General features: G+C 41.3%; 1 protein-coding gene across 1 annotated transcript; it reads left to right on the forward strand.

Annotated features, from left to right (window-relative positions):
• Positions 1 to 2,894: 2,894 nt before the first annotated feature.
• ano2a (anoctamin 2a) lies at positions 2,895 to 15,616 on the forward strand (the record flags this gene model as incomplete). The annotated part of the gene is made up of 26 exons (XM_079223696.1): positions 2,895 to 3,041; positions 3,220 to 3,525; positions 4,582 to 4,677; positions 4,909 to 5,081; positions 5,469 to 5,523; positions 5,610 to 5,661; positions 5,787 to 5,842; positions 6,130 to 6,177; positions 6,696 to 6,760; positions 7,119 to 7,253; positions 7,343 to 7,503; positions 7,818 to 7,900; positions 8,993 to 9,067; positions 9,184 to 9,240; positions 9,757 to 9,831; positions 10,275 to 10,476; positions 10,688 to 10,799; positions 10,883 to 10,940; positions 11,030 to 11,130; positions 11,272 to 11,435; positions 11,868 to 12,020; positions 12,234 to 12,286; positions 13,702 to 13,880; positions 14,118 to 14,223; positions 14,312 to 14,885; positions 14,985 to 15,616. 26 exons carry the CDS (start codon positions 2,895 to 2,897, stop codon positions 15,614 to 15,616), a joined length of 3,918 nt encoding a protein of 1,305 aa, XP_079079822.1.
• Positions 15,617 to 15,647: the final 31 nt, after the last annotated feature.

The raw sequence follows: 15,647 nt of genomic DNA on the forward strand, positions 1-15,647 counted from the left end.
CATCACTCTTACACTCTCACCCATACTGTCGAAGCTTCGACAGCGTCTTTTGGCACTTTTGCGTCCATTTGATTGAGTGCTTGTGTGTACAGAAGGCCTCCTCCATGAACAAAGCGTCCCCTGAACTACTCCTTTAGTACTTCATCTCCCCGTGGCTGCAGGGGCGCGTGCCAGGCTGCCGAGTCTGTTTGTTTTCTTTCATCTGACCATCTGGGTTCAGACAACTGTTGCGTCCATGAGCGTTTGATTAAATCAACTGCTCGAGAATGAATTTGTCAAAATGGAAATAAATTAGTTTGATGTACTGTGTTGTTGATGTTGTATATAAGAATGAGATTTACAGACAGTTGTAAAGTGTAAAGTTTGATTTGATTAATCACATAACATACAAAACGACATAATTGCAAACTAAAGTCTTTGTTTGAGTTGTATGTTTTCTGTTAAGGCAATAAAAAAAGCAAGCAGCTTTTAAAATTAGCAATGTGTAATCTGTTGTTTTCCAGGAGAGGTATTAGACCTCTCCCCTGTTGCCCTCTGCCCCGTTAACGTTACTGTGAGTGTGCAGCTGACACTCTGCCTCCGCGGTTGAGCTGTCAGAGAGCTTTAGGCCTTTAAGCCCCGCGCGGAGACACAAACTTGGATGCATTTGCGGGTTCCTGTTGTGTTGTGCCTTCTCCTGAGCGAGGAAGGAAGGATATCTACAACTATATTGTGGCCTTAAAAGAAACACAAAAAGTAGCAGGGAAGTAATCTAAGTAAAATAAAAAACAGAAAATATATTAAAACACAATATGGTCTATGTTATATTGGACCTCATGGTAAACATTTGCAAAGGAGCCATTTTGGCAGACTTAAATAACAAACTATCTGACTCGTTTCATGCAAATTCCAGCTAAAATAGAGTACATACAATATACCATTAAGATGCACACATGTATGAGTTTCCAAAACGGGTTAAAAAAACAAACTAAAATACACATTCTTGTATTTTGTCGTAGTGCTATAAGGAGAGTGAATAGTAAGACTAAGAAATACAATCTGCAGGATATGGTAGTCTGTCACTTATTCTAGAGATGCTTAATTAATGTTCCTGCAAAGTGTGCATGCATATTGATTAGCATGAGCAATATGAACATTCTTGGAAGCTGCAAGAATATGATCCGCCATCGAGGAAAATATATCATGACTAATAAACTAGGTGACTTATGCACCACACGTGGAGCATGTGGCTAACAGCATATGCCATCAATTTGTTTTATGAAGGTTACAAGCCAAATAGTTGGGGAACCACTGATCTAAATATAACTATGTCCTGGTGGATCTATAATTTACACAACATCTTTTTGACCGCTTGAACTCTGAGACATATTCTCCATTTCCACCTTGGCTCTGTGTTTGCTAACACGTGGTAAACTGGGATTATTTTGTATGTATGTGTGGGCATATGTAAGGGGATTAACGGTTGAAGCCCTATGTGCTTATGTGGTTGACTGTTGGTATATCTGCATGTGTCATGGCTTTCCCCGGTGTCTCCGGCGGATAGAACATGTAGTTTGAAACTGTTGTGGGACCATTGTTGCATGCAATCGCCTTCATAACACGTAATAATGGAATCTGTATCGCACCTTTTACTCTTGGTTAATGACATATCCAAAATAAGATTTAAGTCAAATACTATAGCTTTAACTTCTTACTACCTGATCACTTAAGTGACAAAGTTTATGATAAGAATTACCCCAAAGTGTATATTAATATGTGAATTAAAACATGGTGTGGGTACATTTCCACTATTGTTATATGTCAAAGAATTTGAATGACTGAAGCTTAATCAACAAATGCTAAAATGCTCTCCCACATCAAATACATGTCTTGCAAGCACTGAGAAACATGTTCAAGTTTTGTTGTCACATGTATGGACAGAAAGGACACAGGTACCTATCCGGGCCCATTGTAATCAACTTAAAATAATCAATATTCTTCTCTTTTTGTAGTATTTCTGAGCTTTGGGAACAAATGAGAAACTGAATTGCACCTGCATATTGGATCTACATGTGCTCCTGTCAGTGTGAACTTATCGCCTCGGTTTCCTCTTAACACATCCTGCTTGATCTCCAGAGAATGAGCCCAGTGACCAAATTACCCCAACAGATTGTAAACTGTGCCGCTTGGATTGAACTGTGAGCTTAATCTGAGCCTACATCTTCAATTGGGTAAAAAAGAGATGAGACAGCTTAACTTTGGCTCACTCGGTCAGTATAAAACAAATCACACTTTGTGTGATATTTCAAATACTTATTTGAAAGTAAAATCAACGTAAAATATATCTAGGTGTAATGTTTTAGCTGACTCTATATATCTAGCCATGGATAACTGCCACATGCCATTATCAACCCTTCAAAATGAATGAAATCCTAAAATGGCTAAAATAGTGGTTCAAAGAAATGGAAGCACAATTTGCCACTAGAAAACATACTAATGAGCAAATAAGTCATAGTTGTAAAAAGAAAAAAAGCTTAGTAATATGAAAAAAAGAGGAATGAATTGAACACTTTACTCCCCATGTGCCATTAATGGGATTCTATATTAACCGGACATTCAGAATTTTGTTTATTTTGTTTATTTAGCATTTTTAAACCAGGAAAAAATTCACTCTTACAAATGCTAGACACACAATCAGTGACGATCATCGCACAAATACTTCATTTTAAAGGGTCAAAAAACATTAGCGACCAATGTGCTCAAATATTATGATGCTATTCGGAAGAATGTTTTGTCTCTAAATAAAACCTTTTACTTAATTTGGAGCCTGAGCTGGAAGGTCATCCCATTTTCTGAATACTGCAATCTTTGTTTTTCTTTTCATATACCAACAGTGATGAAACGGAAAAGAGCGTATGCCTGTCACCACAGAAATGAGTGAGTCGTCGTCTTTTCACTCAGTGAAGCTTGTGTCATTGGCCCGATCGCTGTCCGGGCTTGGGCTGGATGCTGCCAACGGAGGCCCTATCATCCCGATTGACAATGACGAGCCCCCACTTCCGGTACGGTCTCCTCACATCCTGAAGCTTTAACATCCTGCTGCTTATGTCGGCTCAGGTTTCCCCTCCCTGAGCCGACACATGGAGCATTATCTAATTGTCATGCTCTTACATTACTCCCTCAATTCTCTTCTTGTAACCGTCCTTCCTGATCCCATTAATTACCTGTGTGTTTGTGTAGGAGTCTGGCATCGACCTAGGCCCTGGGCTTTTTTTTGACGATGGGAAGAGAAAAGTGGACTACGTCCTTTGCTACAAATACAAAAAAAGGCGGGCGTCCAAGGCACGCCTTTCCATTGCATCCAATGGGAGTATACCATTTCCGATATTGGGCCGATGGGAAACGGAAGCAGAGTCTGGGGAGGCAGGTGCACCAGTAGGAGATGTGGAGGAGTCAAAGCTGTCTGAGCAGGAAAAGGCTGTAATGAGGGAGGAGTTTGAGGCGGGTTTACTGGATGCTGGTCTACAGCTACAGCGTGATAAAGAGGTGTGTATCTGCTTTCACCATGATTACTTTTTCATCTGCTGTACACTCCTATAGACAGTTATGGGCCAGATTATAGTATATTATAATAGAGAGTGATCCACTACTCGGAGGTGTGGGTGCTGACACATGAATGCACATTAGGGGAGATTGGTACATTTTAATTGAATTGGAAGAAGGGGGGCAGTCACTGTACACCAAGTACTGTATCAGTTTGTGTGTCTGCGTGTGGTAAAATATGATGAGGCTAACGTTTTGGGAAATGTACAGTGAAGGAAATATGTGAATATTTAGTGTTTCTGATATGTATATGCTCAGTTGTGTTATTTGTGTGGACTAAAACATGAGAGTTTACACAAGTTTTCCTCATAAAAGTGCAGTTTATTTTGTATTGTCTCACTTTGCAACCAAACTGTGAAAATAATGATATTATGCTGTATAATAAATATTTTTCTTTAACTTTAACATTATCAATTTGATCATTCCTGATCAGATTTAGAGTAGTTTGACACTAGTGCAGATTTAGATTTGAATGCTACCACCATATTAGACATTAGTGTGTAGCAGGAGTTGTTTTAACCTGTGCAGTTGTATCTGCCTTAAACTAAGGTTACTACAGCAATTTCAATAGGAAGCTTAATAATAATAATGCATTGGTCCAGAAGAAGTTCGGTAATAAGCTAGTCACCTGTTCACATGACCGAAATTGATAACTGTCTACATTATAGTTTCTTTCAGGTACCTATCCAACATTATCTGCCATAATTGTCTATACCCTGGAGGTGTGGGAGGTGCTGGGCTTGAAATAATGGAATTCCATACCAGCCATCCTAATTAGAACATAAAGTAGCATACTTACAGGTTTAGGAAAAGCTCATCTGGTTGCCTCAAAACAAAAAAAAGTAGCGGGAGCAATTACATGCAAAGACAAAGGGAGTGAGGAAGACAGACATAAATCTGTCCATATAGGCCTGTAATCCAAATATAATTTGACATGTATAGTTGTTGATGTTAAAATATAATTTTAATGTGTATGTTAATGTGTGTGTTTATGTGAAGAGGGCAAGTGGCCTGGGGTTTATTCGGCTGCATATCCCATGGCCAATACTGAGCCGAGAAGCCGAGCTTCAGAAGATCAAAGTTGCTGTGAAAAAGGTCAGCAGCCATTTACACACCCTGGTCTTTATTATTATATAATATACAATATATGTATTTATTTATACTTGCATAAAATGAATTTGGGTGCACATCCCAATCCCATATAAAGACAAATGAGTTGTATGTCAGAAAGCTGTGACATGACATGCATAGTACAGATATGTGTAGTGTAGTAAATACAACATAGTGTGACAGAGTAATTAATTCATGCATGTTTCCATTGAGCAGAAGTGTGAATTGCGGAAACGGATGGGCATTGCTGGAATGTGGGATTCCATAATGGGCAAAGTCAACATACCGTTTCAGCCAGATGTCCCTGACTTTGACATTCGCAGAGATTCACAGACACGCGCCCACTTCAAAACCCTCAAACATCCTTTTATCAGAGACAAGCTCCACCTGTGAGTACCTGGACTGTCATATTCACATGCACACATGTAGTGGAGTGGTATCAAAAACTAACCCACTTTAGGAGTTGCCCTTGAGCTGAGGACACACATGCCTTTCAGTTTAGTCGTGGTCAGTGATGTAGATAACACCCTGATATCTAAATCACCTGCAGGCTGTGTGCTTTCATCATAACATGGGGGAGCTTTCTCGTAAATGGAATTTTTACTGTAGTAGTTATGCCTTTCTTAAATTGACCAAACTATTTGATTTAACAAACACACAAACAAAAAACCCTTTCATGGCCAAATGTAAAAGTGCTAACAGTGATCCCACTACGATCCATACATTTGGTGAACAGGTCTATTGCTGATATTGAACGATATTGTCATTTTTTGCAGGTACGACATCAAGTCAACAGAAACTTTATTTGATAATGCAACACGCAGCAGAATAGTGAGTCCAGAAACAAATATTTTTGAATTATATATTAAGAGGAATATGATGTGTATGTATTTGGACTTTGCTTTCTTTGTATTTAGGTCGCTGAGATTATTTCACGTACTACCTGCAGACAAACTTGCCAAACTACTGGTGAGGACTAACGTGCCTTCATGTTATTATGTCAGTCAGATTTTATGCTGCCTGTTTCCGTATGCTTTCAGTCACAAAACTGAACGTGTCCACGACACTGTGGCTTTTCCTCTTTGTGTCATAAGGCATCAACTCATTATTGGCTCGGGGTGTCTACGACTCTGCCTTCCCTCTGCATGATGTGAGTATAACTAAAGAAGCACCTCCACTGGACAATGTGAACATATATTTGTGTGTGCTACATGTATTGTACAGAGAGGACTTTGTTGTGTCATGCAGGACAGGTTAGTCAATATATATCTGCATGATGGACGTTTATACAAATAGGGGGGAAAATGGAGAATCTGAACAATCTTAATAGAAAAATACTGTTCCCAATCCTGAGCTGCAATTTTGATGAAGCATAAAACATGGCATACTGTTAGGCAGTGTATCTCTATATAAATATTCTATATATGTTTTCTTTAGGGGTCGTTCACAAGGAGAGGACGGAAAGATCAGCGAAATGACAGACAGGTGAGATGAGTGGCCTCTAATGGGTCTTTGACAAAGTGTTTTCAAACTACCCTGCTACTGATATTAGTGGAGTCATTGGATATGAGGCCAGACACTCTTCTTAAGGCAAGAACAGACAGATTTGTGTCCTGATTTAACCATGACAACTTACAATGAGCTTATTCTGATCTTGCTAAATAGGGCCATCATCAGTCGACACACATTATCTCTTTTGTATGTTGTGTCTTTGGATTAAAATCAGGGGCATCACTGTTGAGCTTCAGACTTGTTCAACCTCCCACACAATGGATTTTCTACAATTTAATCTGAATATGACACTGTAGTTTGAGCTGGTTTACTGCTTCTTGAGAAGTATAATCTGTCGATGTAAAGGAAGACTTATGCATCAGATCTGATTAAATATAATTGTAGATCTGGTGAAAATTGATATCAGCCTAGTTGCGGGCAAAACAAAAAATTGGATTATTAACTGTCATGAAATGTTTTTCTCTCATGTCATGTGCTCGGATTTCCTTCAGCTCCTTCATGAAGAATGGGCTAACTATGGAGTCATGCATAAATACCAGCCTGTGGACCTGATCAGGTACCAGGCAAAATATACTGAATAAATGTATTGATGATTGAGGGGGGCTAAACATTTATGGTTGTCCTGATTTTAGGTCAATAATGTTATGAAAACAGCAGAGATGATGCTTGCATTTTTTGTCTGTGATGTTTTTTTTTATTATGTGTTTATTCTTTGTCTATTGTACTTGTTCATTTCTATGAACGCTGTCAACTCCAATGGGATAGTTGGCTCTATAGCCGTGAAGATACTGTTTACCACTGTAGACCAGAATTAGACCGTAGGGCGTAGGCCCTGTCGTTAGAGGGGCAAAAGTATGCATCTGTAAACCTGCAAACTCAGACAGCTAGTTGATACAATGGTTTTATTTTAACAGGAAGTACTTTGGAGAGCAGATTGGGTTGTATTTTGCCTGGCTGGGTGTTTACACTCAGCTCCTCATCCCTCCCTCTGTCCTGGGCATCATTGTCTTCCTGTACGGCATATTCACTGTGGATACCAATGTGCCAAGGTACCCAGATAAAAAGCTCTTCATACTTGTGAACGTGTATGCAAAAGTGCATTATATTGTCAATATGCATGTGTTTATATTATTTTCAGCCAGGAGGCATGTGATGACAACCTGAACATCACCATGTGTCCACTGTGTGATGGAGTGTGTGACTACTGGCGTCTGAGTACGGTGTGCTCACTGGCCCGAGCGTCATACCTCTTTGACAATGGAGCCACTGTCTGCTTCGCCATTTTCATGTCTCTGTGGGGTAACTAAACATCCTAATACACTTTCCTGATCATGTTACGGCAGGTTCATTTGAGCAGAAAGCTCCTAGACACTGACAGGAGGAGTGACAGTGAGAGTATGTTTGGACACTATGAGAATCACTGGTTCTCATCACTGTATTTATAGGTAGAAATCAACATCATGTAGCTACCCTGCATGTTAATGTACTTCAGTTCAACTTCGAGGTGGCTCATGTTTGTATGAATTTTCGAGGAGTATGTTTCTGCATTTATGTGTGTGTTTTTTTATGATTTTCTGAATATGTTAATATTCTTTCTGTGTATCGTCTTGTAGCTGCCTGTTTCCTTGAGCACTGGAAAAGGCGACAGATGTGTCTGAAACATATGTGGGACCTGACGAGCTTGGAGGATGAGGAGGTACCAAAATAGATGCAAGAATACTAGTGTCCACAGCAATAAACACACACAGATTAATTTAGACTAGGCGCCGTCTAGCCTTCGCTTGCTTTGTCATTATAAGTAGGAATCTTTCCGTTTGTTAAAGTGCCAAGTCAGTCAGAGTGAGAGTGTTAACCTCTTAGCCCAGGTCAAGTTGTGGTTTGCCTTGCAGATTATCATTTGTGTCAGAACAGTGCCCGCCCCCTAACACACACATACACATATACACATGGCCACCAATGCATTAACCCTTTTCCCTGTAAAGAGCAGTAATGGGATTGGTCTGTTCTTAAAGCAGTGCACTTGCTGATGACACAGCACGGTCACAACATAAACTCTCTCTCTCTCTCTCTCTCTCTCTCTCTCTCTCTCTCTCTCTCTCTCTCTCTCTCTCTCTCTCTCCCTCTCTTTATGTCTGCTGCTGCTTGAAGGAACGAGTCCAGGTGAGGAAGTTTCTTAAAGTATCCACAATCTGGTTGAAGAAGCTGCATTATATTCTATTTTTTTTATATTTATCAACTGTTGAAAAGCAGATAACACAAATCAATAATCCAAACAAATCTGGAATGTAATACAGTTTTCATGCAACTATTATGTAGTATTATGTATCTTTATCCTGCAAATTGATTATTTGGGGGCCAAGTTTTGCTCTTGTATTTGATAACCATATTCTGAGCTGTCGATGAGGAGACCCTGTTTACTTCTAATTGTGGTGAATAGTGTCTTATACTGAAGATACCGTAATCAACAACGCTTTTGTGCGTGTTTGGAAATATAATCAAAGTCAGTCCTTTTACAAATATTGTTGAGTCACAGAAAAAGCTTGAAGCCATCTTGGACATAAAACTGCAAATATGATACAACAGCCATACACCATGTCTGAATATAGCTGTATTGAGTGAGTTTGTCGCTTTAGATTGATTTGGGACAGTACAATGTGTAGCTTTAACTGGTGACTGTATGGAGCCACCATACTGTGAAGTTGCAATATTAAGGATTTCTTTCTTACCGGATGTGTTCCCTTGTTTTAGCATGCGCATGTGTTTAAACTTGTACACGTGTGTGCTACAGGAGGAGCTGAGGCCTGAATATGAAGAAGTCCTACAGGAGAAGAAAGCTAAGATGAAAGCAAAGTCTAAGAAGAAGGTATTGTGCCTGAGTGTGTGTGTTTGTGTGTTTCAGATACAATTGCATGACTTGTGACACAGAAATGGTTGAAATTGACAGGTTTTGACTGACAATTGTTTCTTCCTCTGTTGCAGTTGACTCAAGCTGAGGATGGTGTGGATAAAGAAACAGACCAGATGCTGGCCTCACAGGTATCGCTGCACTACTGTGATAAGACATTACTGGGGCTGTTACTCTGAAGTGATTTACACTTGCTTCATAGCAAATTATATCACAGAGCGAAGGTAAACAACTTTATCTATACATCAAATATTATAACCCGTGTAAGTTTTTTAGATATAGAATAATTATTGCAGACTCTGTCTGTTTGAGTTTATTTTGGTGCACAAAAATGAAACCCCTTCACCTGTAGTAGGTGGTTGAGTCCAAAGCTGCTTACCTTCCTGAGATTAGCCCAGATTACTGATGGAAGCCAGAAAAGGGAGGGGGGAGGGGATTTCTCTCCTTTCAGATGGCAAACATGCAACTGCCAGACAGAAAATATAACATGTGCAGAACACGTTCTCATTAAGTAATATACCTGTGTGTGTGTGTGTGTGTGTGTGTGTGTGTGTGTGTGTGTGTGTGTGTGTGTGTGTGTGTGTGTGTGTGTGTGTGTGTGTGTGTGTGTGTGCATGCCCAAGTAATATGCATATTTTTCTCGACAGGGAGAACCAGAGTCCCTGGACATTGAGGATCACCTGTCAGGTTATCTCATCAATGTGTCCACCTTACTGCTCCTGGTACTGCATTCAAACTCTTTTAATGTCTGTTTAATGTCACTCTAAATTCTGTCATTTGTTATGAACATACCAGGCATTTAACAGAAATATGCATTTTTTCCTTCTGTTGACATAATATCTGTGATTTTACCAACAACATTGTATATGTATGTAAATAATGTCCTAAATGCTTCCATTATTTTATCATACATCTAGTAGTGACCCTAAATTACAACTAGAATTAATTTTTCTATTGTAAGAAATAATTCCAGACAATATATACCATTAAAGAAAATATAAAATGGGAAAAAAATAACTGAAAGATAAAACTTTTCTTCCAATAAAATAGATCTAGAAACAAAAAAGAAAACAAATATTTATATACAATTACTAAAAACATAATATCATCATAAACACTTCATCACCAGAGTCATCTAAATTTTTAAAATCTTTTGTGTGTTCAGATATTCGTAACCTTCTCAGCTGTGTTTGGGGTGGCAGTTTATCGCATCTGCATGTTAAGCGTTTGGTCCATGAACCCCGATCCTGAAGCCAAGGCCAGTGTGAGGATGACCGTGACCACTACAGGCATCATCCTGAACATGCTGGTTGTTCTGGTGCTGGAGGAAGTCTATGGAGCGATCGCTGTGTGGCTGACTGAACTGGGTATAGTATTTAATGACAAGGACTCACATTGTTAGACAACTTGTGTTCCACTGGAGACAGAATGTGGCAACATATTGGTGGAGGTCAGGAGCATGAATGGCCATGTTGCTGATTTAGGAAGCAAAGTCCCTCACTGTGATTGTAACGTATTATTATGAGCAGGTCTGCTTCGCATGATGTGTTTACGCTTGTTGTGTCTCTTTCCCAATAGAACTTCCAAAGACAAAGGAAGAGTTTGAAGAGAAGCTGATCTTTAAATCTTTCTTTCTCAAGTCAATGAACGCCTTTGCACCTATTTTCTATGTGGCCTTCTTCAAGGGCAGGTGTGTGTCTCTTTTAAAGTCTCACTTCCCTCCAGTGTCTTTCTTTACTTCTTATCATGTGACTTGGTCCTCTCTTCATTCAGGTTTGGTGGGCGGCCTGGCGATTATGTTTACGTCTTTGGAGACTACCGCATGGAGGAGGTGTGCTCAGTTACACACATTATTGGTTACTGTTTGTGCAGGAAATGTGCACCCATGACTGGAGTACATGTGTGTTTTTTTCTCCACAGTGCGCTCCACCAGGCTGCCTCATCGAGTTGTGCATCCAGCTCAGCATGATCATGCTCGGAAAGCAGCTCATCCAAAACAATGTGTTCGAGGTTCTCATACCGTATGTGTATACATATGTATCTATATACTGTATATATATATATTGTTTACTTCTGCAAACATACACTTCTAACAAAACATTTACCACATTGCAAGTCTTTGCTCTTACTCTATCCTCTGTTTCTTTTTTGTTTGTTTGCAGTAAGCTGAAAAAGATGTACAGAACAATACAGGAAGAAAAAGGAAAGAAAAGAGCAGCAGAAAAAGAAGAGAATGATGCCGAAGAGAAGAGACCAAAGCAACAATTTGACAAAGATTTCGCTCTTGAACCCTTTGAAGGCGTGACCCCGGAGTACATGGAGATGAGTGAGTCTGTTTTTTGCCATGTCTACACTACTACGTTTCTATTTTCAAACGCATGTCTTTTGCTACGTTTACACTGAGCGTCCACACTACGCCGGAGTTTTAGAGCACCAAAAATCGAGGAAGGATAAGTTTGAAAACTCTGGGGTTACATCCTAGCGTGGACGGGCGTAAACGGATAAGTTTAGAAATGAGGACTGAGACGGCCACGTTTGCTACTTGATTGGGTCTTAGCAGTCACGACGTGTCCTTCCCTGATCACATGACCCTTTTCCAGAAGAACCAGTGATTCATTTCAACATGGATGACACATTTCTCTGAGCAACAGTTTATTATTAATGTGGATGTAGCCTGAGTCTTTTATTCACTGAGTCTCCCACTAGTGCAATCACATAATATCATTATTTAAGTATGTGTGTGTCTATATATTTACAGTAATCCAGTATGGGTTCGTGTCTCTGTTCGTGGCCTCCTTCCCTCTGGCGCCAGCGTTCGCTCTACTCAACAACGTCATTGAGATTCGCCTCGATGCTGCAAAATTTGTGACTGAGATCCGACGGCCTGATGCTGTGAGGTGTAAAGACATAGGTAAAGATGACATATTGCGTCCACTCTGTCAGTCTCTGTGTGAATGTGAATCAAGCTCTCCTGGAACTTTTAATCACTTTATTTTCCTTTCCTCCACCCTGCCCTCCGTTTTTGTCTCTTTGTCTCCATGTCTGTCTGTCACTTTTACACAAATGCACACACACACACTTCCCTTTCCCTCTCTGTCTCTTTTCATGCACATGCTTTATCCAGGGATTTGGTACAACATTCTCTGTGGAATCAGCAAGTTTTCTGTCATTACCAATGTAAGTGTGTGAGTGAGTGAGTGAGTGAGTATATGTCTACTGTGCCTATAACCTTTTACCTCTGGCAGAGTGTCCTACTAAAGTGCACAACAAGTTACTTCTTCTTCTCTGAGTTTGATGTTACAAGAGAAAAGTGTTTTCTGTTGCCAGATCTTTCTTTGTGATACCTGAAAAAAAATCATTGTATTCAGCTTTCCAACATCATGTTGTTTATCTTTTTTATTTTCATTCCAACATCAATACACTGTTTAAACTGCCAGTGTATCCTCACCATGTGTTTTCGTGTAAACAAACTAAAGATGTTCACTTTGTCTTGTTTCTCTGTTTCTCACCAAAACACAATCACAGCGCCGTGAGGGGGAGGGGCAAATAGACCTTTATCACAGCAGAAATGTTAGACTTGTCTGGACTGGAGGAATGGCACAGGTGCATTTAATAACATTAATGATGGCTTAAATCCACTTAGGAGAGGTCCTGTTATGGCACATGCTGGCTCACTGGAACAGCTTACTGTCAATTTCTCCTGCAATTTTCAAACTATTGAGATGCCCCGCCCACTGTCCTGGCCAATCTCAGCAGGCAGCTGGCTAGGAAGAGTTGTCAGCTTGATTAAACTCACCTGGGCATTTCAGGCTATGAAAGCTGCAGGTGCTCATTATCTCTCCACCTTGCTGCAATAGACATAGTCGTTTGGTTTTGTGCCTTCAAAATCCCCACGGCACACACAACCATGCTGACTTTCATTACTGACTTTGGCAATCTGCAAGCTCATTCATTTGAATTAGCTGTAGTTTCATAAACTTGATTTGATTTTAAGTATGACCTTCTGAGAACTCCCTTTTTATCACATTCCCTGAGCCTGTTGTCATGTCAAAATGTCTGCCCTCGCTCGGCCCAAGCCTGTATTTAAACTCAAACCTTCATTTAGATTTCATCTATCCATCTGCTCAGATTCGTGACTGCATTTTGTACAGGTGCGATGCATTCACAGCCACAGAATCTCTCCACAGACATAGAACCACCTGGCAAAGTATGCAAACCGCCTCTGTGATAGTGCTCGCTCCAGTACATTTCTCCAGCACCACATTTCCCCACAATGACAAACACACAGACTTACAAGATGAAACAAATGTCAGCGTTGTGGGTCTCGGCTGGTAAAAACATTACTCTATATTACTACAAATGGTCAAATATGTCACAGGGTACCTTTAAGTCTATGTCTGAGTCTGCCTCAATAATTCTGGGTACAATGTCATCTGGCTGAGGCTGTGAGCGGTTCAAAATATTGATGAGTAAAGTTTTAGTCTATATAGTGAAATACAGCTGACGACGTGTCAATATGCCAGCAGTAACTGGTACACAATGATGTTTCACAATACAGTGTTGTCATTTCCACTCCTTGTTTGTCTTCTCAGGCGTTTGTCATCTCCTTCACGTCAGAGTTTGTTCCGCGCATGGTTTACCAGTACATGTACAGTGTAAATGGCACCATGAACGGATACACAGAGCACTCACTGTCCTACTTTAATGTCAGCAACTTCCCACTTGGCAGTGCGCCCACCACCACCCTCATCACCGGAGTCTCCCTGTGCAGGTCAGAGTGACCCACCCAACCCCGACCCACCCAGAGCCCCCCCCAAATCCCCGTGCCCAGCGACCCAACCACCAAACCCCGAACCCAACTGGAGCCCCCCGAAACCCCCAAATGTGGCGTTTATGCAGGAATTTTACTGAGGCAAATCTCTCTACGATTTATGAGATTTGTATCTTGTTGTGTTAATTCATGTTAGTCTAGATTCTTCCTTGCAAATACTCTGTTAATGTTGTTCAGGTATAAGGACTACAGAGACCCACCTTGGGACCCAGATGCCTACACCTTCTCTAAACAGTACTGGTCGGTCCTGGCTGCAAAATTGGCCTTTGTCATATTCTTCCAGGTATGTAAATAGTATTTACAATTGTGCTTATGTTAATGTCCGTCTGAGGTCAGGGATCTCATAGGGAAACATTTATTTTCCCCTTCAGAACTTCGCCATGTTCCTCAGCATGTTGGTGGCCTGGATGATACCAGATGTACCGCGATCTCTGCGGGAACAGCTGAAGAAAGAGAACATGATGCTGATGGAGTTTCTGCTGAATCAAGACCAAGATCAAGAAGCACGTGCCAAATCTCACCCCTCAAAACGCTCCATCCCCTGCTTTAGCGCCAACATAGAGATTGTGGTGGAGGAACCCCCGGAAGAAATAGAGGAGCAACAAGTGGAGGAGGAAAGAGTTGAGATCAATCTGGATGAACCAAGGAGGAGCGGTGACAGTGATCCAGAGGTTGGGAAGTCATTTGAAGAAGTTGAAGAAAATGGACAGGAAAAGCTCGGAGGAGAAGGAGAAGATGATGGTGGAGAGGTAGAAGGGGGAGAAAAGGAACAAGACGGAGAAGTAAATAAAGACGATGGAAAAGGAGATGATGAGCAAGAGGGAGGAGAAGAAAAAGAGGAAGTAGATCAAAGAAAAGAAGAAGAGGAAGTTGATGATGAAGCAGTTGAGACGGAGGATTTTACTGTCGATCTGGACAAACTCATGAGCGAGCTGGGCCTGTTAGGTGAGAGGAGAAAACCTTATGTATCTGTTGTCTCCTTTTTTTGGTCTTGTTTGTGTCTATAGATTCATTTTTCTTCTTCTTTCATTTCTTCTCACGTAGATGAAGAACTCTCATCGAGCCCAACCAGAGATACAGAGTTTCCCCGCTCAGATTTCCAACAGGAATGCCAGAAAGACCAGGAGCCTCTGTCCCATCCACCATTTACAAGAGGCTCATCTAAGAGTCTGAAGGGCTCCGGGGCAGAAATGACATCAGATAGTGACACTCGGCTCTTCTCACTAATTGCTCCTCCTCCCAGAGAGCAAGGCTCAAGGGGAAAGGCCCGCTGTTCCACCCTGCCTTCCCGCCACAAAGGGGCTGAGGCTCGCTACAGCCTGCCACGGCCGAGCCACTCCACCAGCCTCACGAGGTTCCAGCAGGCGGCCACACTTATTCCCCTGGTTCCTCTGGGCTCTTCTTTGTCAGCCTCACCCAACCCGTTCCCTCCCCCTCACACACCTGTGTCACCATCATCTCCGCATCCCACAGAGTCCCCATCAGCCCAGCAGCCCACAACCCCCACTGAACTATTCGCGCTGAAAGGCCCTCCACCTCAACAGCCACGCTCCAGGGGCAAAGCCCGGTGCTCCACCCTGCCTCCCAGACACAGAGTCCCTGGTCCTGAGGAGCGCTCTACCAAGCCTAGCCATTCCACCAGCTTTACAAAGCTGCATCCCCCCTTTCCCCAGTGAACTGAAAGGCAACAGGCCAGTATGAAGAGAG

The sequence above is a fragment of the Taurulus bubalis genome (genome assembly GCF_910589615.1).
Source record: "Taurulus bubalis genome assembly, chromosome: 9".
Classification (NCBI taxonomy): Eukaryota; Metazoa; Chordata; class Actinopteri; order Perciformes; family Cottidae; genus Taurulus; species Taurulus bubalis.